This window comes from Notothenia rossii (genome assembly GCF_949606895.1).
Source record: "Notothenia rossii genome assembly, chromosome: 4".
Taxonomy (NCBI): domain Eukaryota; kingdom Metazoa; phylum Chordata; class Actinopteri; order Perciformes; family Nototheniidae; genus Notothenia; species Notothenia rossii.
Genome location: NC_136902.1, coordinates 64,768,733 through 64,796,682, shown reverse-complemented (window position 1 = coordinate 64,796,682; position 27,950 = coordinate 64,768,733). Strand labels below are relative to the sequence as shown.

The 27,950-nt window shown below is 40.2% G+C and overlaps 1 protein-coding gene and 1 long non-coding RNA gene across 5 annotated transcripts in view; one reads left to right on the top strand and one right to left on the bottom strand.

Annotated features, from left to right (window-relative positions):
* Positions 1-27,950, top strand: part of sgsm2 (small G protein signaling modulator 2) — a 132,518-nt gene that overhangs the window by 91,000 nt on the left and 13,568 nt on the right. Inside the window, exons 5-14 of one of the 3 annotated variants that reach the window (XM_079677755.1) lie at positions 15,173-15,240; positions 16,722-16,870; positions 16,969-17,103; positions 19,386-19,510; positions 19,629-19,696; positions 20,199-20,362; positions 21,242-21,374; positions 21,773-21,907; positions 26,258-26,429; positions 27,112-27,176. In XM_079677755.1, the coding sequence (XP_079533881.1) occupies positions 15,173-15,240; positions 16,722-16,870; positions 16,969-17,103; positions 19,386-19,510; positions 19,629-19,696; positions 20,199-20,362; positions 21,242-21,374; positions 21,773-21,907; positions 26,258-26,429; positions 27,112-27,176 (1,214 nt within the window). Of the gene's footprint in view, positions 1-15,172; positions 15,241-16,721; positions 16,871-16,968; positions 17,104-19,385; positions 19,511-19,628; positions 19,697-20,198; positions 20,363-21,241; positions 21,375-21,769; positions 21,908-26,257; positions 26,430-27,111; positions 27,177-27,950 lie in introns of all 3 variants that reach the window. The other 2 variants (XM_079677754.1, XM_079677756.1) reach the window with 2 other exon arrangements.
* On the bottom strand, positions 3-15,190 carry LOC307037057. Of its 2 annotated transcripts, XR_013807591.1 has the most exons (3): positions 11,640-15,190; positions 10,615-11,167; positions 3-5,255 (listed from the first exon to the last, which is right to left on the bottom strand). It is a non-coding gene; the product is annotated as an uncharacterized lncRNA (long non-coding RNA). The 2 variants fall into 2 exon arrangements; XR_013807592.1 differs by lacking the exon at positions 3-5,255 and having other exon boundaries at positions 9,217-11,167.

Here is a 27,950-nt window from a genome sequence, read left to right as displayed (position 1 = left end):
TTTGTTTTATTCTTTGCTTTCAGGCTTTGCACAGCAGTGAATCACAGCAAACCCACTCCAGGCTTTGTTGCATCTGAATGATGCACAGTGTGTTGAATTACCTATTTAGTGATCCATTTTTATCCTCTGGTTGCTTTGTTCTGTGCTCTGTCTGGCTAACAACCGCTGTGTGATTCAACAAGCCGTCCATATTTGGTGCGTCAATGATCAAAGCCTTAAACTTGAAGTGCACTGATGGCTTCTCAGACATATGATTAATCAGCTTGTTAAATGGAGAAAAATCCCCCCTGTAACTGGAGTAGTGTTGTTTGATGTTGTAGTTTTGATGTGCCAGACTCACTGGGCAAATATGTGTCATGTTCAGAGAACTGCGGTGTAATTCATTTATTGAAGCATCCACGGTAAATGTCAAGATGTGTCTCAGTTCCTCAGAAACAAATAGCAAGTTTTCATCAGCCACGGTGAAGGCAATCTATCAGACATACAGCGACCTCAAAAGACCTGCCTGAACTGTGAAGTAAGTTTAAAGGGGACCTATCATGCAAAATGCACTTTTGTACGTCTTTTATACATGAATATGTGTCCCCGGTGTGTCAGGGAACTCACCAAGTGTCAGAAAACACAACCCTCTGTCTTTTCCTCCATACCCAAATCTCTATAAACGGGGCTGCAACGGAGCTGATTATTATTTGAATTTTTCTGACGTCAGAAAAGGGGTGCTCCGCCTATATGGGCAACTCTCCACCTATCAGGGGAATGAGAGGCCGCTCAAAAGCGCTGGAGACGCTGTAGTACATATGCCAGGCCTGTAAGTGGCGCTGTAGTCTGCCACAAAAGCAGAATCAGCCTATGCAAAAACAAAACTGGAAAAGAGCAAATAGAGCGAAATGAGGCATGGCTAAAATGCATGATCTGTTTGGTATTTTGAAAAAAAGTTATGGCCCTACAATATATGTTTCAAATATAGCATGATTGGTCCACTAAGTCTGGCTTTACTGAGCTTAGCATTAGTAAACGTGACGGGCCCTAGTCCCCCACACCAGTTTCATGATAAACCAATCACACTCAAATCAGGAAAGAAGCCTGACACCTAGGTTTGGTTGACTGCTCATCTATAGCTATGGGTGCCTGAGCAGTCGGACTGCTTTTCCTCTTTGGGTTGTGTGGCTCGGCTGGTCTCTGGTTTGTTTGTCTTAGTTTTTTATACCGATACATTTTCACACACCTACACACATTACTGGGTTAATTGACTGCACACTTCAATTAAAAAATTATTACTTTAGCAACGTGACTATTCATGGGTACCACGTGACGTCACTGTATTCTAGCGCCGCCATTTTGGTGTCCGGTCACAGCAAGTCATTACAACAACAGAGAACACGGAGGAAGCAACAGAGAAAGACACATCGTGAATAATAAAGTTTGTGGATATGCCTGGGATTTGTTGTGCTGCGGGCTGTGACAATAGTCGCCAGAGGAACCCCGGACCACAGTTTGTATCGATCCCCAAAGACCTAGACCGTCGTAATAAATGGCTGGCTGCCATCAGAAGGGATCACTGGCAGCCGACATCTAACTCCAGATTGTGTAGTCAACACTTCGTTTCCGGTAAGCTCTTCACTTATTGTTATCTTTTAGCTTCTTTTGTCAGAAATAAGTTTTCTAAATACTTCAACATAGATAATTCAGTTACCGAATAATAATTACCGTTAGCAGTGTAATGGTAACATAGCACTCAATATTCCCAGTTTTGAAAGGACTGTATTAGTTTTTCTCTGTGTTCCTTTACGCTTGAAACCGACTGCATTTGAATAAAAGACACATTTCTGGCAGAAAACTGAGAAAGAAATTGCCGTTCTAAATATTATTGTATGCATGCCTTAAATTACTTGTGTATTTATATTACATGTATTATTGCTACTTTTACCTAAGTTGGATCGTAATACTTGTCATTATCTTATTAGGAGGCCTTATACACACATTAATATTCTACCATGTTTGCCTCTGTCTGCTTAGGAAGAAAAAAAATGACAACCCCATGAGTCCTGACTACATCCCCAGCCTGTTTGCGCACACGTCAGCTGGACAGCGGCAGAGAAGCATCTATGCCACCAGCAGATTTGAGCATACTCAGCAGATGAAAAGGAAACGGACTGAGACTTTGGTTTCTAATAGTGACCATGAGACTGTGGCACCTTCCAGGACCAGTGATGCCACTGGGCTTGACATCACCTTAGTTGAACAGGTAGAATGTGTGAAAGATGACCACAGTTACTCTCAAGCCATTCTTAGCTCAGGTATTGTGGAACCATGCTCAAATTAGACCCTCCAGAAAAACGTGATTCTGCGATCGCAGAATTTACCGCATAATCAGCAAAATGGCGCAGATTTCTAAAAGGCCGCATATTTATCAAAAGGCCGCATAATCCCCGCATTTTTCCACACAACGTTGAGGGAAAAAAAAGTTAAGTCGTCTTGACGTGACGTCATCAGCTCGTGCATCACAGAATGTAAACAACACTGTATAGAGTGAACGTGTGGAGCTCACAGGATAGAGAAAACACCAAGATGAAAATATCTAATCCATCTCATTTACCGACGAACATTTCTACTAAAGACCGGGCAAAAAGTGGGGGGAAACTATTCTGCACCCCGTGCAACTGTGTGTTGGAGCATAAGAGAAAATCAACGGTGACGACCCACTTTGATTCATTCAAACATTCGAAAATGCATTCTGCTGCTGCGGACAAGAAAGCCAAACAACTCACGTTCACCGAGGCATCAACCTCCAAAACCCTTTCGAGGGATACAAGAAACGAAGTGAGTAGCCTACAAGATTGAAGCTGGTCAGATAACGAACGAGTAAATGAAAACAGAATGAGGCGGAGAAGTGTGTGTGTGTGTGTGTGTGTGTGTGTGTGTGTGTGTGTGTGTGTGTGTGTGTGTGTGTGTGTGTGTGTGTGTGTGTGTGTGTGTGTGTGTGTGTGTGTGTGTGTGTGTGTGTGTGTGTGTGTGTGTGTGTGTGTGTGTGTGTGTGTGTGTGTGTGTGTGTGTGTGTGTGTGTGTGAGAGATTAAAATAGCCCAATTGCTTTTACAATAAATAAACATTGAATGTGTTTAATTGAATAGTAAAGGGGTTTAACGTTAGTGGCAGGTTGTGTGTGAGAGAGAATAAATAAGACAGCCCAATATTTTTTTAAAAATCGATAATTTCTTTTCGCATATTTCGTAACTTTCCGCATATTTCGCAACTTCCCGCAGTTTCACCGCATAAAATCACATAAAAACCCCGCATGTTTAATCGTGTAATCAAGGAATTTAGCCCGCATATTCAAGGATTTTTGCCCGCGTTTTTCTGGAGGGTCTATCAAATGCAGCCTGCCAAGCTACAGTCAAGGCATTGACAAACAAGTGTGCACGATTAAGAGCTGAGGTTAATTGTCTCAAAGACAAAGTTAATGTGCTGTCTTTCAATGAAGAAGCCTTCAAAGGAAATTATGACATGGTACAGGAACTAACAGGCCTACCAAGCTATGCTAAAATGATGGTTGTTTTTGGCTTCCTGTCTGGGTTTGTGAAAGCCGGTCCAAGACTGACTCCCTTTCATAGCTTTTTATTAACACTGATGAGAATGAGGCTTAACTTACCTTTATATTTTTTTGTTTATCTTTTTCATATGTCTACGAGCAGTGTTGTCAGAATGTTCAACAATACTTTAGATGTCATGTATGTCAGACTGTCACCACTTATATTTTGGCCCTCAAAAGATCAAATTCAGATTAGTCCGCCCATGTGTTTCAGGGATAATTTTAGCAACTGCACTTCCATCATTGACTGTTTTGAAATGTTTGTAGAGAAGCCAAAGAATTTAAGGGCACGTGCACAAACATACTCCTATTACAAGCAACACAACACTGTAAAATATCTAATTTCTATAACACCACAGGGTGTTACATCCTTTGTGTCAAAGGGCTGGGGGGGACGCACAAGCGACAAGTACATTACAGAAAACTGCTCATATCTTGAGAAATTATCACCAGGAGATGTTGTTCTTGCTGATACAGGCTTCAATGTGAAAGACATTGTGGGACTGTATAATGCACAGTTGAAAATACCAGCATTCACCAAAGGCAAGCAGCAACTGCATCCACTGGAACTTGAATCCACAAGGGGACTCGCTGCCGTCAGGATCCATGTGGAAAGAGTCATTGGCCTGGTCAGGAACAAATACACCATCCTTCAGAGCACCATCCCGCTGTCTCTTTGACAAGCAGCCACTCAAGGACAACCTACTTCCCTTGACAAGATGGTAACAGTTTGCTGTGCTCTTTGTAATGTCTACCTATCTGTGGTACCCACAGAATAGATAGATGCTATTTGTAAGTCGCTTTTGATAAAAGCGTCAGCTAAATGAAACAAAATGATTATTTTGTATTCCCTTTTTTATGTATCTTCTATCTATTATCTTTACAATTAATACATTAAAATGTCCAGTTTTTAACTAATAAACATCACTTTTTCCAAGTATTTGTTCCTTGAGGTTTTTTAAATATTCCTACTTATACTACAATGCATCTGCAAGTATTAGATACAGTTATTTATTGCACAATCTACAGTGTATGAATATGTAAGCTTAATGGGTAAACAAAAACCTGACCATGAAGACAAACGAAAAAGACCAGTGTCTGACAAGAAGAGCTTATTTATTGTCAGCTTCTTAATGTCCCTCAGATGTTTTGTCAGAGGTTGCAGTGGGGGAGAAGCGTGGCACAGTAAACCATTTACCCAACAACTCTGGTAGTATCCCCGTTCTAATGAAGTTTACCACCTTTGAATGGGCAACATCAAAAAATGCGCCATCAAACATGATGCGCTGTTTAAGAAGTTCTTGAGGTGTCCACACAACAAAATCACAGAACATTACCTCTGCGACCCGCATTTGTGCCTGCACTTGATACATATAGCTGTGATTCAGCTTTAGGCTCATCACCCCTCCCTCAGGGACAGTCAGGCAGAACCGTGAGTCTTTGGTGCATTCAAGTAGACTGCGGTCTTTAGCGCTGAAAGGACACTTAATTTCTAAAATGCCAGGCTCATGGCAAGCACAGGTCACGACACCATCTGGGGATGCACCAATCCATGGCAGCTCTGGGTTGAGGATGAGCCCTGATGCTGCAACATTGATGTCTTCATGGTGATCTTGCAAAGCCACCAGGTAAGACTTTTGGCAGTGTCCTCGTTTTGTAAACCCCATCTGAGGAAAATAACATGTTATTTTGGAAAAAAACTCATCACTTTAAAAAGTCCCTAAAATACTGTTATTAGAATGTTAATATCTTGTTTTACCCTCATAATATCTAGTTACTCAATTATTGTATTTATTCATGATGAAGTAGTGGAAAGATTGTATGATTTAGTCTTGCTGCCTAAATGTATATATACCTGGTCGCTTCAGTGGAAAACTGAGAGGAGCGAGGATAGCAAACTCTTTTAATCAAAGACGAAGAGCTCTCTGTCTGGCTCATGGAAGGATGACGCAGTAACTCTCCCTGCTCTCTGCTCAAACCAGACCCTCGACCTACTCTGTTTCCTGGTCTTCTCCTCAACTCACAAACACTCAAAAAGAATTGAACTATCAAAACAGCTGTAATTATCGGAAAGCAGTGAAGTTATTTTCTACACGGACCACTATTGCGGTAAGCATGTTGTAACTTCCGGTTGTTGTTGTCATCTCCGGGTATCCCGTGTGCCTGTTCTGTTGCTGATAGCTTATTATCTTAACTTAATCGATCGTTTTAAAACTCTTGATCACGGCAACTGCCTGACGTTGTAATCACACGTTACTACAGCTTAAGCACTCACAACTCTCCTTCTCTTAGCGACTGTAACTCCACAGTTGCCTACACTCTTTTCGGGTTTGCTAACGGTATCTACTTTAGCTTGATAGCTAGCCATGGCTCTTTCCCCACCCTCGGGTGCTATTTCCTGCTCTAACTGTCTCATGTTTGGTTACTCCCCTACCTCCTTTACTGGTACCGATACATGTGTTAAATGTAGTATAGTTGTTAGGTTGGAGGCGGGAATCATAGCCATAGAAGCCCGGCTCCGCATCTTAGAAAATAACTCAGCTACAGTAACGCCCATGTTAGCCGGTGCGGACCGGCAAAAGGTAGCTCCTTTTAGCCGTCCCCCGGCAACTCCCGAGCAGCAGGGAGAATGGGTGACTGTTCAGAAGGGGCATAACGCGAAACCCGCAGGTCCCCACCAACCCGTTCACGTATCTAACAGATATTCCCCACTCAGCGAGACACTCGCTGAGAAGCCAACTCTGGTTATTGGTAGCTCTATTATGAGACACGTGAATTTAGAGACCGAAGCGTCCACAGTCACATGCATTCCGGGGGCCAGAGCGGGCGACGTTGAGGCGCATCTTAGACTGCTGGCTAAAAATAAACGTAAAGTAGGATTGTTATTCACGTCGGTGGTAATGATGTTCGTTTACGCCAATCAGAATGCACCAAACTTAATGTGGCGTCGGTGTGTAGTTATGCTAAAACAATGTCGGACACCGTAATCTTCTCTGGTCCCCTCCCCAATCTGATCAATGATGACATGTATAGCCGCATGTCATCATTTCAGCGCTGGTTGTCTTGGTGGTGCCCAGCAAACAATGTGGGCTTCGTGAATAATCGGACAGGCTTCTGGGGAAAACCTGGTCTGATTAAGAGAGACGGCATTCATCCTACTTTGGAAGGTGCAAATCTCATTTCGGCAAACATTTCAGGGCTCTGTGGACTTAATCCATGACAAACTGGAGTTGAGACCAGGAGGCAGAGTCGCAGTCTTACACGCTTCTCTGCGCTCTCTCCTAGGCAGTAATCCATAGGAATCCCGACCCCAATAAAATACCCAATATTAACGGTGTGTGTGTCTGCCCAAGGACAATTTAAGGTAAAACCTAATAGAGGTGTCATACATAATAACCTAATAAAAGTAAATGTAACAACTACTACAGTGCAACAAAACAGGAAGATTAAATGTGGTCTCTTAAACATAAGATCTCTAGCATCTAAAGCAATACTGGTAAATGATTTAATATCAGATTATAATATTGATATATGCTGTCTCACTGAAACTTGGTTGAGACATGAAGAATATGTCAGCATAAATTAGGCCACTCCACCCAGCCATATCAATACTCATATTGCCCGAGGCACGGGCCGAGGAGGTGGAGTTGCAGCAATCTTTGACTCAAGTTTACTTATCAATACTAAACAAAAATTAAATTATACCTCCTTTGAAAGCCTCATTTTCAGTCTTACGCATCCGACCTGGAAAACTTTGCAGCCAATTTTATTTGTTACAGTGTACCGTGCACCAGGTCCTTATTCAGAATTCTTATCAGAATTCTCTGAGTTTTTATCAGCTTTGGTTCTTAAAACAGATAAAGTAATTATCGTAGGTGACTTTAATATTCATGTTGACGATGATAAAAATAGCCTTACTGTTGCATTTAACTCTATATTAGATTCTGTTGGTTTCTTTCACAGTGTAAATAAACCAACCCACTGCTATAATCACACTCTTGACCTTGTTCTGACTTATGGTATTGAAATTGAGCAACTATTAGTCGAACCGCATAATCCTGCTTTATCCGACCATTTCTAAGTAACTTTTGAAGTACTGTTACTAGACTACAAAGCATTAGCCAAAAGCTCCTGCAGCAGAAACTTATCTGTTAGTGCTATAGCCAAATTTAAGGAAGAGATTCCACCAATACTTAACTCGATAGCATGTCTGCATGTAGGGGAGGAAACTTATACAAAATGTACACCACCCCAAATTGATCATGTTGTTGATAGTGCTACAGATGCGCTGCGAATAAAATTAGACTCTGTTGCTCCTTTGAAAAAGAAGAAAATAAAACAACATAGATTAGCTCCATGGCATAATGCCGAAACCCGCAAAATAAAGCAAAAGTCGAGCCAACTTGAAAGGATATGGCGTTCCACTAAACTTGAAGAATCTCGTTTAATTTGGCATATTACTCTCAATGAATATAAGAAAGCACTGCGTAAAGCGAGAGCAGCATACTACTCTTCATTAATAGATGAGAATAAGAATAATGCAAGATTTCTTTTCAGCACTGTAGCCAGGCTGACAGAGAGCCACAGCTCGACTGAGCCTTCTATTCCCATAGCACTCAGTAGTAATGATTTTATGTGCTTTTTTAACGATAAAATTGTTACTCTTAGAAACAAAATCAATGACCTCTTGCCTTTGACCAGTATAGTGTTATCAACAGCTCCCGGAAACGTAAGTTCTAATATTACACTAGATAGTAAACTAGAATGCTTTTCAGCCATAAACCTTGAACAATTAAATTCAATGATTCTCTCTTCTAAACCATCAACGTGTATCTTAGACCCAATTCCAACTAAGCTGTTAAAAGAAGTTTTTCCATTAATTAGCACTTCTTTATTAAATATTATGAATATGTCTTTATTATCAGGCTATGTTCCACAATCATTCAAAGTAGCAGTGATAAAACCGCTTCTTAAAAAGCACAACCTCGATCCAGAGGTTTTAGCCAACTATAGACCTATTTCTAATCTTCCGTTCCTCTCAAAAATTCTTGAGAAAGCAGTCGCAAAACAGCTGTGTGATTACTTAAAAAACTATGATTTATTTGAAGATTTTCAGTCTGGCTTTAGAACACAACATAGCACAGAGACAGCTCTGGTTAAAGTCACAAATGACATTCTAATAGCCTCTGACAAGGGACTTGTCTCTATTCTTGTCTTGCTCGATCTTAGTGCTGCATTTGATACTATCGACCATGATATCCTATTGCAAAGACTAGAGCACTTAGTTGGCATACAGGGAACTGCTTTAGGCTGGTTTAGGTCCTATCTATCTGAACGCTCTCAGTTTGTACGTGTCAACGATGAATCTTCCATGCAAACCAAAGTTAGCCATGGAGTGCCACAGGGCTCAGTGCTTGGACCTATTTTGTTCACCCTATATATGCTTCCGTTAGGCAATATTATAAGGAATCATTCTGTAAACTTTCATTGTTATGCGGATGATACTCAACTATATTTATCAATCAAGCCTGATGAAATTAATCATCTAAATAAAATTCAAGACTGCCTCAAGGACTTAAAAACGTGGATGACCTTAAACATTTTTGATGTTAAACACGACCAAAACTGAAGTTATTGTACTTGGCCCGAAGAATCTACGAAACAAATTATCTAAAGATATATTAACTATGGATGGCATTAATTTGGCCTCCAGTGAGACTGTAAGGAATCTTGGTGTTATATTTGATCAGGATTTATCCTTTAACACCCACATAAAATCAATTTCAAGGACCGCCTACTTCCATCTACGTAACATTGCAAAAATCAGGCATATCTTGCCTCAAAACGATGCAGAGAAACTAGTCCATGCATTTGTTACTTCAAGGCTGGATTATTGTAACTCCTTATTATCAGGGTGTACCAAGAAGTCAGTCAAGTCGCTTCAGCTGATTCAAAATGCTGCAGCTCGTGTACTAACCAGAGTTAGGAAAAGGGACCACATTACTCCTGTTCTGGCTGCCTTACACTGGCTCCCTATAGAACACAGGATAGAATTTAAAATTCTTCTTCTCGCCTACAAAGCCCTTAATGGGCAGGCGCCATCTTACCTTAAAGAACTCATTATACCCTATTGTCCTACTAGGGCATTGCGTTCCAAGAATGCAGGGTTGTTGGTTGTTCCTAGAGTCTCTAAAAGTACAATGGGAGCCAGAGCCTTTTCTTATCAAGCTCCACTTTTGTGGAATCAGCTTCCAGTTTGTGTTCGGACGGCAGACACCCTATCCGTTTTTAAGAGTGCGCTTAAGACCTTCCTTTTTGATAAAGCTTATAGTTAGGGCTGATTAGATTCAGCCCCTAGTTTTGCTGATATAGGCTTAGTTTGTCGGGGGACATCTTACTTCTTCCTTCTCTCTGTCTATACCTGTGTACTCTCATGTTCCGATTAACCCAGCTTCCCCAAATTTCTTTCTTTTTCGTGTCTATATACGCCGGGATCCGGAGTCATGGATGATCCTGCGGTCCTGTGTCATGGATTGCGAGTCCTGGATCTTGAGTCGTGGCTGTGGTCCTGGATCATAAGTCCTGGATGGATATCCTCGTGGATTCATCTTCTTATTATACACACATGCATTTCCAAACATTTGGACTACCTATGTTGCAAATGTATTATCTTTTCAATTTATACACGGCATCTATTGCACGTCTGTCCGTCCTGGGAGAGGGATCCCTCCTCTGTTGCTCTCCCTGAGGTTTCTCCCATTTTTCCCTTTAAACTGTGGGGTTTTCTCTGGAAGTTTTTCCTTGTACGATGTGAGGGTCTAAGGACAGAGGGTGTCGTATTGTCATACTGATATTCTGTACAAACTGTGAAGTCCACTGAGACAAATGTAACATTTGTGATATTGGGCTATATAAATAAACATTGATTGATTGATTGATTGATTATTCTTAATGAATATAGTGATGTTTAGGATTTAGCATTGTGACACGCTTTTATTTTTACCATAAGCCATTTCTACTTCTTACCTGCTCTGGTGTGAGATTCAGCTCCTCAAATACTTTGGCACCCTCCTCTAGCAGTGCAGGCAAATCCAGTACAAGTCTGCTGCTTTGATACAGACTGGTAAGGGGTGTTGGCAGATCCAGTTGTACAGTCTTTGGCGTGTATCTGTGGGAATGGCCTTCAATGACCGACAGGATAGCACTTTTCTTGGGCTTTGTCTCTTGTTCTTCACTTTGGTGGAGTTGTTCACAGAATAACTTGAAATCATCAGCAGATGGTCTCATGTGCTGAAACAGGTCTTCGGTTTGAACTTGATCTTTAATGGCGAAGATGTTAGACACCTCATCATACTTCACCATTTTAGTGCTAGGCTGTGTCCATGTGCATGGCTTCTCTGTGCATGGTTTTCTCTCTTCTCAACAGCAGCCAAAACTGTAAACATAAGTGCTGCTGCGTGGGAACAAACCTCTCCTAACCCTGCCATGCATGTACAATGCGCCATCACCACTGTCCCGTCCTCCTTCACCACAATCCATGGAGATGTTGGTTTGCTGTTCAAAGCCTGGAATGATTGACCTGTTAAGTGAAAAATGCAGAACATTAATTTTATCATATAAAAGCTAAACTCTCCTAAGCTTGTACAAATGTAAGATTCAAAGGTTTATTGTCAAATACAATAGCTACAGCGCAGATTGGCATTTAATATCTGAAGTCCCAGGCTGCTCCAAAAGCAGGCTACAACATACAATATCCTTAAGACATAAAAAAACAAGTAAAGATAGAGCAACGCGAATTATAACAATAGTGCAAGTGACAGAGAATCGTGAAATAAACATGGACCTCTTGCTTATGTAGAAAAAAATAAGAATTAATTTGTCATTGAAAGAAGAGTATGTTGTTTTAAAACAATATAGCTAGCTGCCAGCTGGAGTTATGATGTTAGCTAGAAATACCATTTGCTAGCAACTGGATAGCAAGCTAACATCATCACTTTAGACATAAATACCACTATAATAACATGGTTTATGATTGTTGTTAAATGACTTACCTTCGCTGTGATCACATGTAGGTGTGTCTTCTCCACATGCCATATCTTGGTGTCGTTCACCCACCCGGCAACGGCGTATTGATATGCATCTGTGCTCTTAAAAGCCTTCAGGCTCGCTCCTGTGAATGGAGATGGATTGTGAACAAGATAAATATATATGTCGGGAAAAGTTAGTTGGGGAAGACACTTAGCCGAATTCAATAAACAAAATACAGTTGGGGGTAACAAATAGGTATCGCATCCAATAATTGCCGTCTTTAACAAATATCTCTCTCTCTTTCCCGTTTAAATGCGCTGTGTTGGCTGCCATGACGAGTGTAAACAAACTGTTGGTCGGTCACAAAGATGGCGGCGGGCATTCCGGAAATGACGTACTTGGTACCCATGAATTTGGGGGCTCGTCCGGGATTTAAACCTCGGAACTCTAGGGACAAAAGCGAGAGAACTTAAGCTATAAGATGAAGTGTTGATATTGTAACAACAATTTATCTAATTTAGTAAACATTCAAAGTAATTTCAAAAACTAACATTAAAGCAAAAAATAGGCTTTTGCAGAGATAAATGTCAACATATCGGCAAACATATAAGGGAATTAGGGTCGGTAGGATGTGCAGGTTTGCCTATAAGTTAATGCAACTTGAGAGGCAGATTTAAGTCGGAGAATAAAACTGGAAGGTGCCACAGTCTCATGGTCACTATTAGAAACCAAAGTCTCAGTCCGTTTCCTTTTCATCTGCTGAGTATGCTCAAATCTGCTGGTGGCATAGATGCTTCTCTGCCGCTGTCCAGCTGACGTGTGCGCAAACAGGCTGGGGATGTAGTCAGGACTCATGGGGTTGTCATTTTTTCTTCCTAAGCAGACAGAGGTAAACATGGTAGAATATGAATGTGTGTATAAGGCCTCCTAATAAGATAATGACTAAAACTAAAAATGAAATCATGCAGCCTGGAGGGGTTTGTTAGATGTTAAGCTAAAATACATGTGGGATCTTTTCATATACAGTTGTAGGGAAAGCAAATGGATCGTCCATAGATAGACATAGCCGCGGGAAGTCATTTTTCTCAGGGGGTGCTGCCAAAAGTGGGGAGGGGGGCCGCTTAAAAAAGAAAAGAAAAAAGGTGGTGCTGGGCCGGGCCCGGCTGTCAGCGATATGAGCCGCATAAATTGTTTGTTAAAGGCGAGACACAGCAAGCAAAAACATCGTTTTTCATGCACTGGTCAATTTTGAGATTTTGTGCTATTTTGATTCCATAACATGTTTTCTTTCAGGCTTTTGGAAGGAAAACGTACGAAATACACATTTAAGTGTTTATTTTACTATAGTTTGTCTATTTGCGTCAGTAGATTTCTCCTAAATTCACCAAAAGTTAGCATTGTAACCTAACATAAAGTACCGCAACCCCTGTGTGCAACATGTCAACAGAGATATCGTTGGAAAGCTCCGTCTCTCCTGCACAATCTCATCAGATCCAAATATGGTCATTTCCTTTGTATCAGCAACCAATCGTGAAAGTACAAAAGGGTCTTAAACCAAGAAACTAAATCTCATTGGCTGGTGTCAACTTCTGACAACCTGATTCGTTCAGATGCGTCACGTGGTGTGCTAAAACACTTCCTGGTTAGCTTTCCACTAGAAATTTAAACTCAAAATGGCAAAAGAACGGTGAAAAAAACGTTCACAGAGAAGACAACAACAATTGTCACTTGCATGAAGCAAGATTATACAAAAAACAAATGACCCCGAACATGAAATACCTTCACGGGGTGCGTCGAGGCGCAAGCTGTCATCCAAAGAACAGGAGGGTTTAGCTAGCGCCACACTGCAATCTGTAAGGTTGTTTTCTCCAAATGAGTTTTTTCCCCTACTCTCCGAAATGTCCACTTCAGTTGCACTTACATACACCAAACCTTTCAGTTATATTCCTATCAATATTATGAAGGCTTTTACAGAAGGGTTTGTTCATATGTCATTCATAGCCTGAATTATATAAGATTGTATACCTAAAAACCCAGTGAAAATGTATATTTTAGGGCTGTTGACAGTATTTTCTGATTTATGGAGTGTTAAAAAGAGATCTCCAAAATCCCTTCTGTAAAAGCTTTAGATGCTAATATGAATACAAAATGAAACAAGATTTTTTAACCTGGCTTTATCCAATGTTCAGATTTCGTTTCCTGAAATGTGTTAAAATATGCGCATATTTAATGGCTCATTTGCATATTCTGAAAACTTGTAATACAAGGAACAATTGCCTTATTGTAGGTAATTAACTGGAGAAATTTCTAGCTGATATCTTTAAGTTAAAAAAAAGTACCCTATTCACCTGGGGTGTCTCGCCTTAACTGTTAGGCTTAATAAACCATTATAGACCTACATCACTTAGCAACAGCTGCACATGCCCACATGCTAACTATGGGTCTTACAAACCTACATAACATTACAAATAGTCAGAAAATATTATTTACAATATTAATAAAGCTATTAATTAAATTTTAACTGATTGACAAGGCAAAACACTGCACAGCGACAGCATCATTAAAGGAAAAATATCGTCTTACCTTGCGTATGTGTTGGGGCTTCACAAAACCCCAAATGTAGCCTTCCTCTCTGGGGTGGCACTAATGAAGACCCTCATTAGAGCAGATACATCCACATTGTCCAAAATGTTACAATGGACATGCATCAAAGTCAGATGTGTCAGTCTCTTCTGTGTCATATTACTCTAGTTGGAGTAGCTGGTGGTCCACTCTTTTTATTGGGTTTTTTGTTGGAGAAAAAAATCCCAAATCCTTTTTTGCGCCATTCTAGAAAGTTGTCACTCTGCAGTGTGTGTGTCGCGTCAATTACGTCACTCTCCCACGACCTAAGACCTAGATGACTCGGATTTTATTTATTTGGAAAATAAATTCAATACAAATATATACTATGACTATTATATGCTACTGTATACAGCTAATTTTATTTAAAGTAAAATCATAACTATTTTATGTAGTTTAATCATTTTTATTTAGGTGGTCACTTAGTTTTTAAAATGTACACCACTCGCCAACAGGGGGTGCTGCAGCACCCCCAGCACTCCTACTTCCCGCGGCTATGTAGATAGATAGATTTATTATCTTATCACATAAGTTAAAAGTAAAATCCAGAGAACAACTACAGATAATGTGTCCAAAAAATTATAATAATACAAAAAAAGACTTTCCATTATGCCTTAACAGCTATATACTGTAAGACATTGTTCAGGCTGCTAAAAAAGTATCTTCTGTTTTTTTGTGTTAAATCTCAGTTTTTAGCTTGAGTGGAGCCCTGATCCATTATTTTCATGGGGATCTACTTGGTTAATTGTTAACCAGTTTTTAATATACTTTTTAAAAAAAAGTGTTTCAGCATTTAGGGCAGCTCAGGGTTTTGTTCCTTAATGTAGCGCACTTCTCTACAGATAACAGTACAAATAAACCGGCAGCCACCCTCTGGTTCCTGGGGCAAGTTATTTTCCGTTAATACACTTTATTTCTGTGTGTCTGTCTGCAGTAAATACTACGAGAGGGAGGCTCTGATGCATGACAAAGTCTTCGGGCCCATCCTGGCAGTCCTGCTGGGTGAGTATATCACACTGTGCTTTAACTGCCAACATTACTGAAGGCCTGTTACACAAAGTACAAAACCACAGAATCCTGTTTTTATAACAAATCCACTATTAGATAAACAAATAACACTGTCGTTCCGGAAATTGCAATCATTACAATCACCACATAATCATCCTCTTGGCAATTCTTACTGTAAGGGCAGATCATTTTGAGCTTTATGTAAACACGCAAAAAGCTCCAAATATGTGAGAATTGAGGGTTTCAGATATTAAAACTAACCTGGAAGAATGACTGGTTTAATCTTATTCAACACATTGGGGTTATGGTTAACACAGATGGGAAAACAACTATCTTAGAACAAGTATCTTAAAACCTTATTTCTACCTGGTTAAACTCTTTTACGCCGTCTGTTTCAAAGATCAGACTTCTATCCTGGGAAGACCCTTTCCCTCATGTTATAAACCAGTCATAGAGAAGGGATAGATCGTTTTAGATGAGCCAAAGATCATTTATCACCTAATTTGTCTCTCAGGATCTCTGTTTTTTCAGCATTAGTGCACAGTACATGTTTTACAGTATTAATACTCAGAAAACAAAGAGCTTACCTGACTAAACCAGAGGAGACAACATGAACAGTGACAAAATACCTTTAATATCTACATTGAGGGAAGACTAACGAGATGCAGGTGAGGCAGAGAGCAGCTAATGACGGGATCAGCAACAGGTGTGCAGAGCAGTGGCACACTGAGGACCCCTGGAGGACAAGTGAAGAACAGCTGGGTGAAAATATGCAATACAAACAGTAAAATCTGTAATGTGCACAAATGCGAGTACATTTATTTTATTTATTAGGTAATTAACTATATAATGATGTTAAACATGTAAGAAAAGTTTTATAATAATAATAATCTTAAAAACATTTGTTATTTTTCATCTGAGAAACAGGTGATACAAAATGTTTAACCAGGTAAAAATAAGGTTTTACCAGGATTATTTGTCTAAGAGGTTTTTTTTTCTAACTGTGAAAACTCTGTCACCATATGCCCATGTTTTAAATGTTTAAAGAATCAAAACCATACGTTGTTTCTTCCAAGTTAGTTTGAATTGTTCTCACATGTTTGTGTCTTTATTGTATTGAGAGCTTTTCACCTGGTAACACCCTTTTCCCGACCTGGAAAATAAATACATTAAGGAACTAAGACAGATTATCCTGGGAACACTATTTAGATCAGACGTAGAAAATGAATCACCAGGATTGTGTTAAAACATGCCTCTCAGGGCTTCCTTTATTAGAACATATGATATACTATATATTTTGGTTTTGTTAGTAGTCGGTTACTGGATGTGTTAAAGTGTGTGTGTGTGTGTGTGTGTGTGTGTGTGTGTGTGTGTGTGTGTGTGTGTGTGTGTGTGTGTGTGTGTGTGTGTGTGTGTGTGTGTGTGTGTGTGTGTGTGTGTGTGTGTGTGTGTGTGTGTGTGTGCTGTGTTCTTAGTGGGGCCCTGTGCTCTGGAGTACACCAAACTGAAGACCTCCGATCACTTCTGGACTGACCCCTCAGCCAACGAGCTAGTTCAGCGCCACCGTATCCACGGGGCCCATCGGGGCCAAGACACCCCTGCTGGCCGCCGGCCCGCTCTGGGGGTGAGTGTGGGGGTGCTCCTCTGTCACACTCAAGAGCTGTTGCTGGAGGGTGATGTGAAATTAGATGAGTTGGCTGTTAAATCTCTTCTCTTATTTAGATCCGTAAGAGGCAGTCCAGCGGCAGCATGTCAGAGGACAGGTTTGCTGCATCAGCCCGGGAGTACGTGGAGTCTCTGCACCAAAACTCCCGAACACACCTCCTCTACGGCAAGAACAACGTCCTGGTGCAACCGGTAGGATCTCTGTGACCAGCTTTTATTCACAGTATCACTACTATCTGACTACTAACTAAACAATGTGCCTAAAGTTGGTTCGACCCTTTAGAACCAGCTCCGAACGCAAATACATGGAATGTCTGTTCGTAATCACACTTTTTTTGTCTTGTTTAAATAATGTGCTTTTTGACAAAGATCATATTTGAGCTGCTAAATAGTTGGCCTTCATGATATCTGTCTCCACTAAGTGACTAATTGAGTAAGTAGAACACATCAGTAATCCATGCGTGTTTAATGAATCAGAAGTGCAGTTAAATACATTTTCTTGTATCTTTTAATTGTTTTCAGTTTTCATTGGAGCTGTTTCCCTAAACATAAATCAATCGACAGTGTTTTCTTTAAATGATCACTCTTTTGAAATGTTGACATTTAAAATGTATATTTTCAGTGCAGTGAGCGTCTAAAGCAGAAGTCCATTCCCCTGCCTTGTATTATTAGGAGTTAGATTATTCAAAAGATATAAAAAATGTTTTTTAATTATGATTTTTCAAGATCACAAAAAGTGAGTTAATAATTGATTAGTTAAGAAATATATATCCTCCAGTGAGGTATCCCATTCCATTGTTCTTGGTACAAATAACTCTATTACGATAAACTTGATGATAAATAAGTGTCAAATCCTAAATAAATACAAATATATCATAGTTCTCAAGTAGAGAATTGTACAAAGTCATTTCAGCAGGTGCTGAAATAATAACACAATACAAAAATATGAAATACAAGTACAGATACATTTACTATAACCTTATATAATCACTTTTAAATCTATGGTTGCTCTGTGGCAGACACCCACCTCAGAAGCCTACGTAAAGTACAGTAAATGCCGATCACACAGCACTCTGGTGTACTGATAAATTGCAAATGATGATTATTTGTATTCCTCATTGTGCTGCACACAAACACAGTATTTAGTGTGTGTGACCTTTGCAATGAAAGCTGTCTTTCTCCTGCTGGCTATGTGCTCTGCCAAGTAGCTCCAGCGTGTTTGGCCCTGGTGATGTATAATGAGCACAAATTCACCTCCCACAACCCCCTGCTTCAGATAGAGCCACGCTGACACTGAGTGCACAGATGAATCTACGCATTATAAATTATTCTACTCCCTGCTTCAGAAATAATACCGTAGTTTCTGTATATATTCCACGTTGTAGATTAGAAGTTGGGGGAAAAATAAAGACAAAGAACTTCTACTGTGTTGGTGTGAAGGTAAAATATCACGGAAAAGACACAGAAGTTGATTGCTATTTCACCATCGGTATGTCCTTAGAGTCCGCCACGCAGTGACATATAGCACAGTATTTACAGCATCTTAGAACTTATTTAGTTAGAATTTGATAAACTTTCTATTAAATGATTGTAGATCAAAGTAAGAGGCCCTGCAAATCTTTTTTAAATAACATGATCTGAGGGTTATTTTCTAGGAGAAACCATAGTCAGTTAAGATCAAATCTTGATTAAAAAGAGCTTTAGTTAGACTCAAATGTAAACAGAAATGTCAAGCACTGACAGGCAAATAAGAAAAAGAGAAAAATAGTTTGTTGGATTCCTTTTTTTCTCCTGTCTATGACTTGACTAACTTGTTTTAATACTCATTTTGGCCACAAGAGTCTGAAGTGCACCACTACCCCATGTTCTAAATTGGACTTAAATCATTTGAGTTTTCTTCTTTCACTCTGAACACAAGTTACATGTGTGTTCAGAGTGCATCCGTACATACTGTACATGTATGTCAAATGTTTGTCCACCGCTTAAAAGTCAAGTAGCGTATCTTATTGTTTTGTATTGTATAGTATTGGGACTTATAGTACATTGTCTTATCTTATTGTATATTTTACATTGTATGTATTGTTTCATATCGTAGTGTATTGTATCATATCGCATGTTGTATTATATTATTATATTGATGGAATCGTAAATATGTTTGTGTTGTTTATTCAGGCTAAAACATGAAATGATTGAAGTAAATAGTCCAAATGTTGGGAATCCTGCTACTTTGCTTACTTTATGAGTTATAAGAAGATTGAAATCAAAAGTATTGATCTTCTCATAAAAAAGAAAATAAGCATTTTTTCCAAAATGTTAAACTTAGATTAGAGAGCAAGCTTTCAGGTGGTTAAACTGAACATCTCACAGCAGTTGTTTAGATAAAACTGTTTCATGGATCCCCTCTGTTTCATGCTCCTTATTGCTGAAGTCTCATGCTATGTTATCTCTTCTTCCTCTTCCTTCTCCCATGGTAGAAGAAGGACATGGAGGTGTTGCGAGGCTACTTGTCACTCCACCAGGCGGGAGAACACCTCACCCTGAAGTGGACCCCCAACCAGCTCATCAACGGCACGCTGGGAGAGTGTGACCTGGAGAAGAGGTTTATACAGTATATGATCTAACGCCCCTGATGGAAAAATGTGCATTTAATGAAAGAGCAAATTGAATCTGCCTCTGAAGCTTCATGTTGCACCTTTTTCCCCCTCTCTGTCTCTCAGTATCTACTGGGACTACGCACTGACTGTCCCTCTGCGCCAGATAGTGTGTATCCACTGCCACCAGCGCCGTGAGTTTACCTTCCTCCAGAGCATTCAAATTACACTGCATCAACCACATCAGCGTATTGAGCTAGTTTGTACGTGTTTCTTGAGCTGCAGTCATATCAAAATAATATTAAAATGGCTCATTTATAAGTGCATAATAGTCATCAGAAAGCCCTGAGAAACAAAGCAAATAAAAAATTGTATCTAGGAAATTATGATTTCATATTTTCATGTAACTACAAAACAACATAGTGAAAACCTATTTTCTTTCCTCAAGGATATTCTTGTTCTCCTTCTTGTTCTTCTTGTTCTTCTTGTTCTTCTACTTGTTCGTCTTCCTATTATTCTTTGTGTTCTTTGTCTTTTTTGTTCATGTTCTTGTTCTTATTTTTGTTCTTCTTGTTGTTTTCCTCATTCTTCTTCCTGTTCTTTTTCTTCTCCTTTTTTTCTTGTTCTATAATAGAATATATTTATAAATGTTATTTTTCTCTTTTTCCTGCCTGATGTATTTTCACCATCTCCCAGCTGATTGTGGTGGTACGCTGGTTCTTGTGAGTCAGGATGGAATCCAGCGGCCGCCTCTCCACTTCCCCCCCGGCGGTCACCTGCTGGCCTTCCTCTCCTGTCTGGAAACAGGCCTCTTACCCCGGGGTCAGCTGGAGCCCCCCCTCTGGTCACAGAAAGGCAAGGTGTGTCAGTTTTTAACATTTCTATTTGCAACCAAACCTAATGTTAGATTGTATTGAAATCCAGGTGCAGGTAAGATGTGCACTGCACATATTTAAAATGGGCACTTTCAGCCTCCCTGTCTATGCCACCAGCTGAGAATAATCGGACAGTGTAATGACTGCACTAAATTGTTGACTTTAAATCAGAATAAATTGGGGGCTGTCATTTTGCCTTTAATTTAATTTGGTGTCATTATTTGTGAAACATTGAATAGACAACATTTGTATATAATAAATATGCTAATGTGTATTAAGGTAGTTGACATCTTTTTCATTTATCCAATAAAAAGTATAGAAGAGAAGGAGCTGGTACAAATATTTAAGATGGGGGATGGGGCTGTGAAATGCAACATATTACAGTAATGTAATAGGGTTAAAGTTATAAGGCAAAAACTTGGAAAACCCCCTGACACTGTGGTTGTGACCTGTCAATCACAAGGTAGCCCTGCCCTAAAGCATGCACTTCTATATCTTCTATTTGACTTAAAAAAAAAACATAATGTACTAAATAAATACCATACTGTCATGAGGAAGACTGTTGTAAAAACATATTTTTACTGAGCTAATAAATCAAGTGAAAGGAAGGTCATTTTTTCATAGACTTCTATACAATCACACTTATTTGTGTAACCAGAGGAGTCTGGCTATTAGAGAGAATGCCGGTTTAAGGTGTTTTTGCTTTGCTTACAACCGCAACAACAACTTGCCTACCATCATACCAAATAACAATGACGTTCTTTCCCTTTTAATTAAATATATATTCAGAATGATCTGGCTTATTAGACAGTAAAAGCCTTGTGGCCATTTTGTAAATTCGATACACTTGTTTGTGTTCTGCAGGGCAAAGTGTTCCCTAAACTGAGGAAGAGGAGCAGCGCTGCTAGACTGCTGGACCAGGACGGGAGCGTGGAGGAGGAGACGGCTGCTGACTACGTGTTCCGCATCGTCTACCCTGGATATCGAACCGATGCCAGTAAGACACATTTTCACACTGTTATGCACACTAGTTTAGTTTATGCACACGAGGCAGGAGAGGAAAAAACGTAATCGTCCTTCTATTGTAAATACAAAAATTTGAATTTCAAAGATATAAATGTTTTATTCTAATATGCACAAAACCCACGGTGTAGTTGTTAGCAATGCAAATCGTAAGTCCCGGGCCCCGATGAAGGAATAAGGAAGTCAAATAATTCAATAAATAATAAGTAAATGCAAGAAAAAGTAGGTTTTGTTTATGTAAGATCGAAAGATACTTATTGTTATCTTCCCATGATGGGTGTAGGACGGTGTCTTTCCCACAATGCTCTTCCTGAGGTCTGCAGGTTGGCTCTTTTCTAACTGTGTTCTCTGTTGTCCCACTGGTGCAAGCAGTCACTATAAACTACCACCACACCACGGGCAGCCGCGCTCCGTCGTTGGACGATGACGAGGAAGAGGAAGATAGGCTCCATGCTATGATCTCAATGATCTGCTCGCGGAACCTCACAGACCCTAATGTCATGAAAGGTTTTTATCACCTTAACACTCCCACCAAACCCACCCCCAACCACTCCTGAGACCTCAACCTCCCTGGCTTCAGACGTCCCCCCCCTGCATCCCACCCATCATGCCCCCTCAGGTCCTCCCCTCCCGCCCGACCCCTCCTCCCCCAGCTTCGTCTGCCTGTGTGTGTGCTTCCCGCGGCTGAGCCCAACAGTGTGGAGTAGGCGGGGGTTACCTCTGTTCACAAGGATTTTCAGGTTGATCGACACAAAATTGTTGCTGGGGTTTTTTAACTCACTTCATACATTTGAACCATTGAGAAATTAATAATAATAAAAAGAGATGGGTGTCAGCCCGAATGGTTTATTTAAGTTCAACAAATATTTTTCCTAATGTAACATTTCAAGACATATTTTGGTAAACAGAATACAAAATAGGCAGGAGAAGTTACCTTGCGTTGGCCTGCCATAATGAATTGTGTAGAACAGGAAGTAATCGGGTTGGAAATGTTGTCTTAATTATTGCAGTGAAAGTTAAATATCAGAGAAATAAATATAAATATCATATATTTTCTCCATCATAGACTCAACAATGTCTAACCCCGATCGATATGAATGGTTCAAAGACCTTTGTGGGATGAAAGCAGCCACTGTAAGGGGATCTTTTTATTAGCAGCAAAACTTTTTAGACTCTTTAACTTTTTTTTAAAAGGCAAACTTTATTTTTCTCTCATCAACTCTTCCAGCCACAGAACTTTTCAAAAAGTTAAACCCACTGTGCTCTTTGCTTACAGCCAGGTTGGGTGCAGACACTTGCAGTAAAAACAGCTAGTTATGTTGCGTTTCAATGGTTAAATCTCCTGTTAGCTTGCGTTGGTACATGCAGCGGTGTTCTGATTGATGCACGTTGAAAGATTAGTGCTAATTAGCTGCGCGACACCGAGGGTAGCGCTTCCACCTAGTCGAGCGGCACCAGGGGCGATTACAGCGTTTGTTGCAAACCACCATTGAATTAGAACAACATTAGCATTTTTTTTTTTTTTAAATGCAAACTTTATTCTGCTCTCATCAACTCCCCCAGCCACAGCACTCTTTAAATAATTTAAACTTTGAGGAACCTTATTAGTAGAGAATAACGAGTAATGAATATACTTTATAGAGATCTGCAGATAAATGCTCCAACTATCAAATATCTCTCCTGATTGTTGGCACTTGACAATCACCTTTCCCTGAATTTTACTCAGGTTTAACTAAAGTCTGATTTAAACACGAATCAATGGATTAAATGTTGTGACTATAACACGAAATGCCGTGAGACTGGGTTGATATATCCTGAGCTTGTGTTAACCACCGATCTTATTTCAGGCTTTTTTACCAAAAAACTTTCAAAAAAAACCTTGACTTCGAAACAAGAGAACCGTAAGTGATAATATGCTAACTCGTATTCTGGTTTTAGGACTTCTGACTGCACCACTCTATTTTAGAAGAAGCCTCGGGTGGAGGAGAACACGAAGAAGAGGAGGAAGTCTTCATCTCACACAATCATTAAGCAGCCAGAATATTAAGGATCATCTCTAAAACAAATGATCATCCCCTGGTATGCCAAATCCATCCACTCCCTCAAAAATGTACTACATTTTCAGCTCTTTTATGAGCTGAATTTGCTCTGCTTGAGGAGGGAATGAAGAGTCCCAGGGCATTGTAACCTGAAACAATAACTTCCTGTCCCTGGCCTTTGTCGCAGATATGATCCGATATCCAGTTAATGCCATAGCAGTCGCTGACACTTTTCCTGCTAAACGTCTCTTTCTTCCCACCGCTCAGCGACAAAGTTTAATCCGCAGGCTTGGCATGGATCCTTACACACGGCTGTTAGCGCACACTGGAAACACACACTGGAAAATGAAGAGGGTTGTTTTATAGAGTGTTGCCAAAACAAGGCGACGTCACCAACTGTCTGTCAAACTCCCCCATGTCACCTAGTCTAGGCCTTTGCATTCTAGGATCCGCAGTGTGTTTAGAGTTTGAAGAGGGTTTAGCTCTGGAAGCATGACTCGACACTTTTGGGTTTGAGGCCAGGAATCGCTTGGATAATTTTCTTTTTGCACTCCTTTAATTTGACTTAACTCTTCTTTTTGCCCTTTCATTTGGAACTTGCAACATGCCTGACAGTTTTTGCATGGGAAAAAAATGCACCCATTTCATCGTTTTTGTTTCTTTTAAAAGAACGACTATGTGTTTCTACGTATTTGTGATGGAAAATCCTTCCACAGTCTCCTCCTTTTTGTCCGTTTTGATTTCTCTATCTCTGCTCTGACTTGTTCCTCCTCTGTTTGTGCAGTCGTTCGCTGCAATGCTGTTCACTGTAATTCTTCACTAACCCCGCCACCCCCCCTTACCCCACCCCCCTCGCCCCCCTCCTCCACCCCTCTCATTACGGTCCTGTGGGGTTCCGCAGTAGTAGAGATGTGGAGTCCTCGTGTGAGCGGGGGTCGCCCAAATAAAACACACGTTGATCCAGTGTAGTACTAAAGTAAAGAGGGGGGAGGCCAAATGTTCGGTCTCACTCCAGCATTTTTTCTGCTTTCGTTTTTTTTTCCGTTCATTAATTTGTCTTTCGGGGGTTACCAAAAACGCAACTTCATATTTATGACAGGTCATCAGCTCCAACCTGAAGAATTAAGGTGAAGAGCATTTATTGAATGTTGACGTTCTTTATGGTTTTTTTCCCTCCCCTTTGTGTGCCCTTTTACTGGTGTCAATCAATCAATCAATCAATGTTTATTTATATAGCCCAATATCACAAATGTTACATTTGTCTCAGTGGACTTCACAGTTTGTACAGAATATCAGTATGACAATACGACACCCTCTGTCCTTAGACCCTCACATCGTACAAGGAAAAACTTCCAGAGAAAACCCCACAGTTTAAAGGGAAAAATGGGAGAAACCTCAGGGAGAGCAACAGAGGAGGGATCCCTCTCCCAGGACGGACAGACGTGCAATAGATGCCGTGTGTAAATTGAAAAGATAATACATTTGCAACATAGGTAGTCCAAATGTTTTGAAATGCATGTGTGTATAATAAGAAGATGAATCCACGAGGATATCCATCCAGGACTTATGATCCAGGACCGCAGCCACGTCTCAAGATCCAGGACTCGCAATCCATGACACAGGACCGCAGGATCATCCATGACTCCGGATCCCGGCGTATATAGACACCAAAAAGAAAGACATTTGGGGAAGCTGGGTTAATCGGAACATGAGAGTACACAGGTATAGACAGAGAGAAGGAAGAAGTAAGATGTCCCCCGACAAACTAAGCCTATATCAGCAAAACTAGGGGCTGAATCTAATCAGCCCTAACTATAAGCTTTATCAAAAAGGAAAGTCTTAAGCGCACTCTTAAAAACGGATAGGGTGTCTGCCGTCCGAACACAAACTGGAAGCTGATTCCACAAAAGTGGAGCTTGATAAGAAAAGGCTCTGGCTCCCATTGTACTTTTAGAGACTCTAGGAACAACCAACAACCCTGCATTCTTGGAACGCAATGCCCTAGTAGGACAATAGGGTATAATGAGTTCTTTAAGGTAAGATGGCGCCTGCCCATTAAGGGCTTTGTAGGCGAGAAGAAGAATTTTAAATTCTATCCTGTGTTCTATAGGGAGCCAGTGTAAGGCAGCCAGAACAGGAGTAATGTGGTCCCTTTTTCTAACTCTGGTTAGTACACGAGCTGCAGCATTTTGAATCAGCTGAAGCGACTTGACTGACTTCTTGGTACACCCTGATAATAAGGAGTTACAATAATCCAGCCTTGAAGTAACAAATGCATGGACTAGTTTCTCTGCATCGTTTTGAGGCAAGATATGCATATGGTGTCCATGTTTGTTTTTGTTGCTGATTTCTTGTCTTGTTCTGGCTTTATGCATCCCGCACTGCCTGAGCGTCAGCTTCGTCCCTGTCTTCTACTTTCAGCTCCTTCCTCTCCTCTTCCTCTGATACTTCCTCTTCTCTCCTGCTGCTGTCTCCCCCCCCCCCTGAATGATTTGCACCAGCATGGCCTCCCAGCATCCTCTCTGCCTGTCTCTCTCCCTCAGCTCCGTTCCTTCTTCCTACTCTTTCCCCTCTTCACTTGTGCTTTCCTCTATAAGCTTGTTTTCCAGCTCTCACATGAGTATAAAACTTTCATCCATCTACTCATCTCTTGATGTCATGACAACAATACATGACAGATGTATTTATGGTTGAGCTGAGGGGCCTATGTCATAATATGTAAGGCACAGAACATAGGCACTGTAACAAAGAGTGTAGCACATCCATTTAGTCTCAGAACTCTTCCTCTGTCTTCTCACTCTCGCTCTCTCTGGTTCAGACCACGGGGAGATGATGGAGATGCAGGGCTTCGGAGGCAGCCCGTCGTCGTGGCAACAGGGCGAAGCAAGCGCTCACGAACCGCTGTGCCTGTCCTGCTCCACGGCGGGCACCAACGTGTCCTTCGAATTCCCCGCCGGCTGCACCTGCATCCACCCGGCAGACATCCACACGTACGTCCTGATTCACTTCTTTGTGCGACAGTCAGTCTTAATTTGATGTACGTAATTCTTAGGGATCACACTGACTTTGGTTTTTACATTAATGAGCATAAAATGATCAATTAAAAATTATGGAAAGCCAATTGTAATTATTAAATTGTCTTCATGTGGACCCACGGAAGCTATGAAGGGCAATGAAGATGTTTAGGGTTTCCGTAGAAATCACTCCTACAAACTGATTTTTACAGAGTCGTTCAAAATGTTTTAAACTTGAAACGGACTTCAGACTAAGATTTTTTGACTCACTGCTGCATGAATTAGAATATCACATTTTAATCACAGTGGAAAGAGGATCTAATAAGGGACAAGCTAAGCAAAAACCTAAACATATTTTTAGGATGGACAGTTTAAACTTTAATCTTGACACTTATTAGAGCAAGTGAAATCCACATTATTTTAAGCGTTCCCGCAATGTGGCAATTATTATTGACTTTGTGAAATGTATTTCTAAGGAGCTAGATATTTTGTGGAGGCAGCATTTAGTCCACCTCTCCATCAGAAAAACAAGGGGTTTTTGCTTGATGTTTTTTTTGACGAAATCCACCACCTTTCAGCCAAGGTGGTGGTTTTCGTCATTAAGAGCGCATGTTTAAAGTATATGACAATTATGGTGGATTTATTTTCTTTCCACCAGTATTCCTCTTAAGATGCTCTGCCAGAACATGAAGAGGCAGATCGTCTCCAGAGCCTTTTATGGATGTAAGTACAACATGTTGCTGTTTTCTATATATGTGTTACTTTAGACAACAGCAATGTATTTGCTTGGGTTTAGCAGCCTGCTGTATCAATATCATACTGTTGGCTTTTAGTTGAGAGCACAATTGATTTTAAAATCAATTAAAGTCATTTCAGGATAATATATGGCTCTACGCTGCTGCCTGATAAAGTATTACGTTAGCACATTTTAATGAAGTGTTCCTCTGAATATGTCAAATGTGTAATAAAGGCTGTAATGAACTGCTGGGTTACATAATGCTTTTATATTGTCATTAAATATTTTTTTGCAAAGGAGAGCTGTTTTTTATTACATCATCAATCCGAAAACCTTATTTGATTATTGATAGTGTATTGAACTCAAAATAACAATACAACAATTACAACTTTAGTTCTTAAACTAAGTCAGTTTTGCATAATATAACAAAGACAAGTGTGCTAAACAAAAAGTAAGTTAAAGTAAAATGTCTTAAATAAATTAATATAAATATTTAAAGATAAGAAATACAAAATATGCACATTGTACTATAATATAAAACATGTATTTTACAATGTATACATTGGTCTATTACTATTCAAAATATATGAATGGTGAGTGCACAGTTTAGTAAGGTTTCGGCTGCTTATGGTTAAATAAGTTGGCAATCACTTGATATCATAGATTTTACTGTATTATCATACCATTGTAATTTCTGCATCTCCACACTGCCTGTACTGATGCTTGGTCTCAGCTAGGTGTCTGACCATGTCTCACCTGTC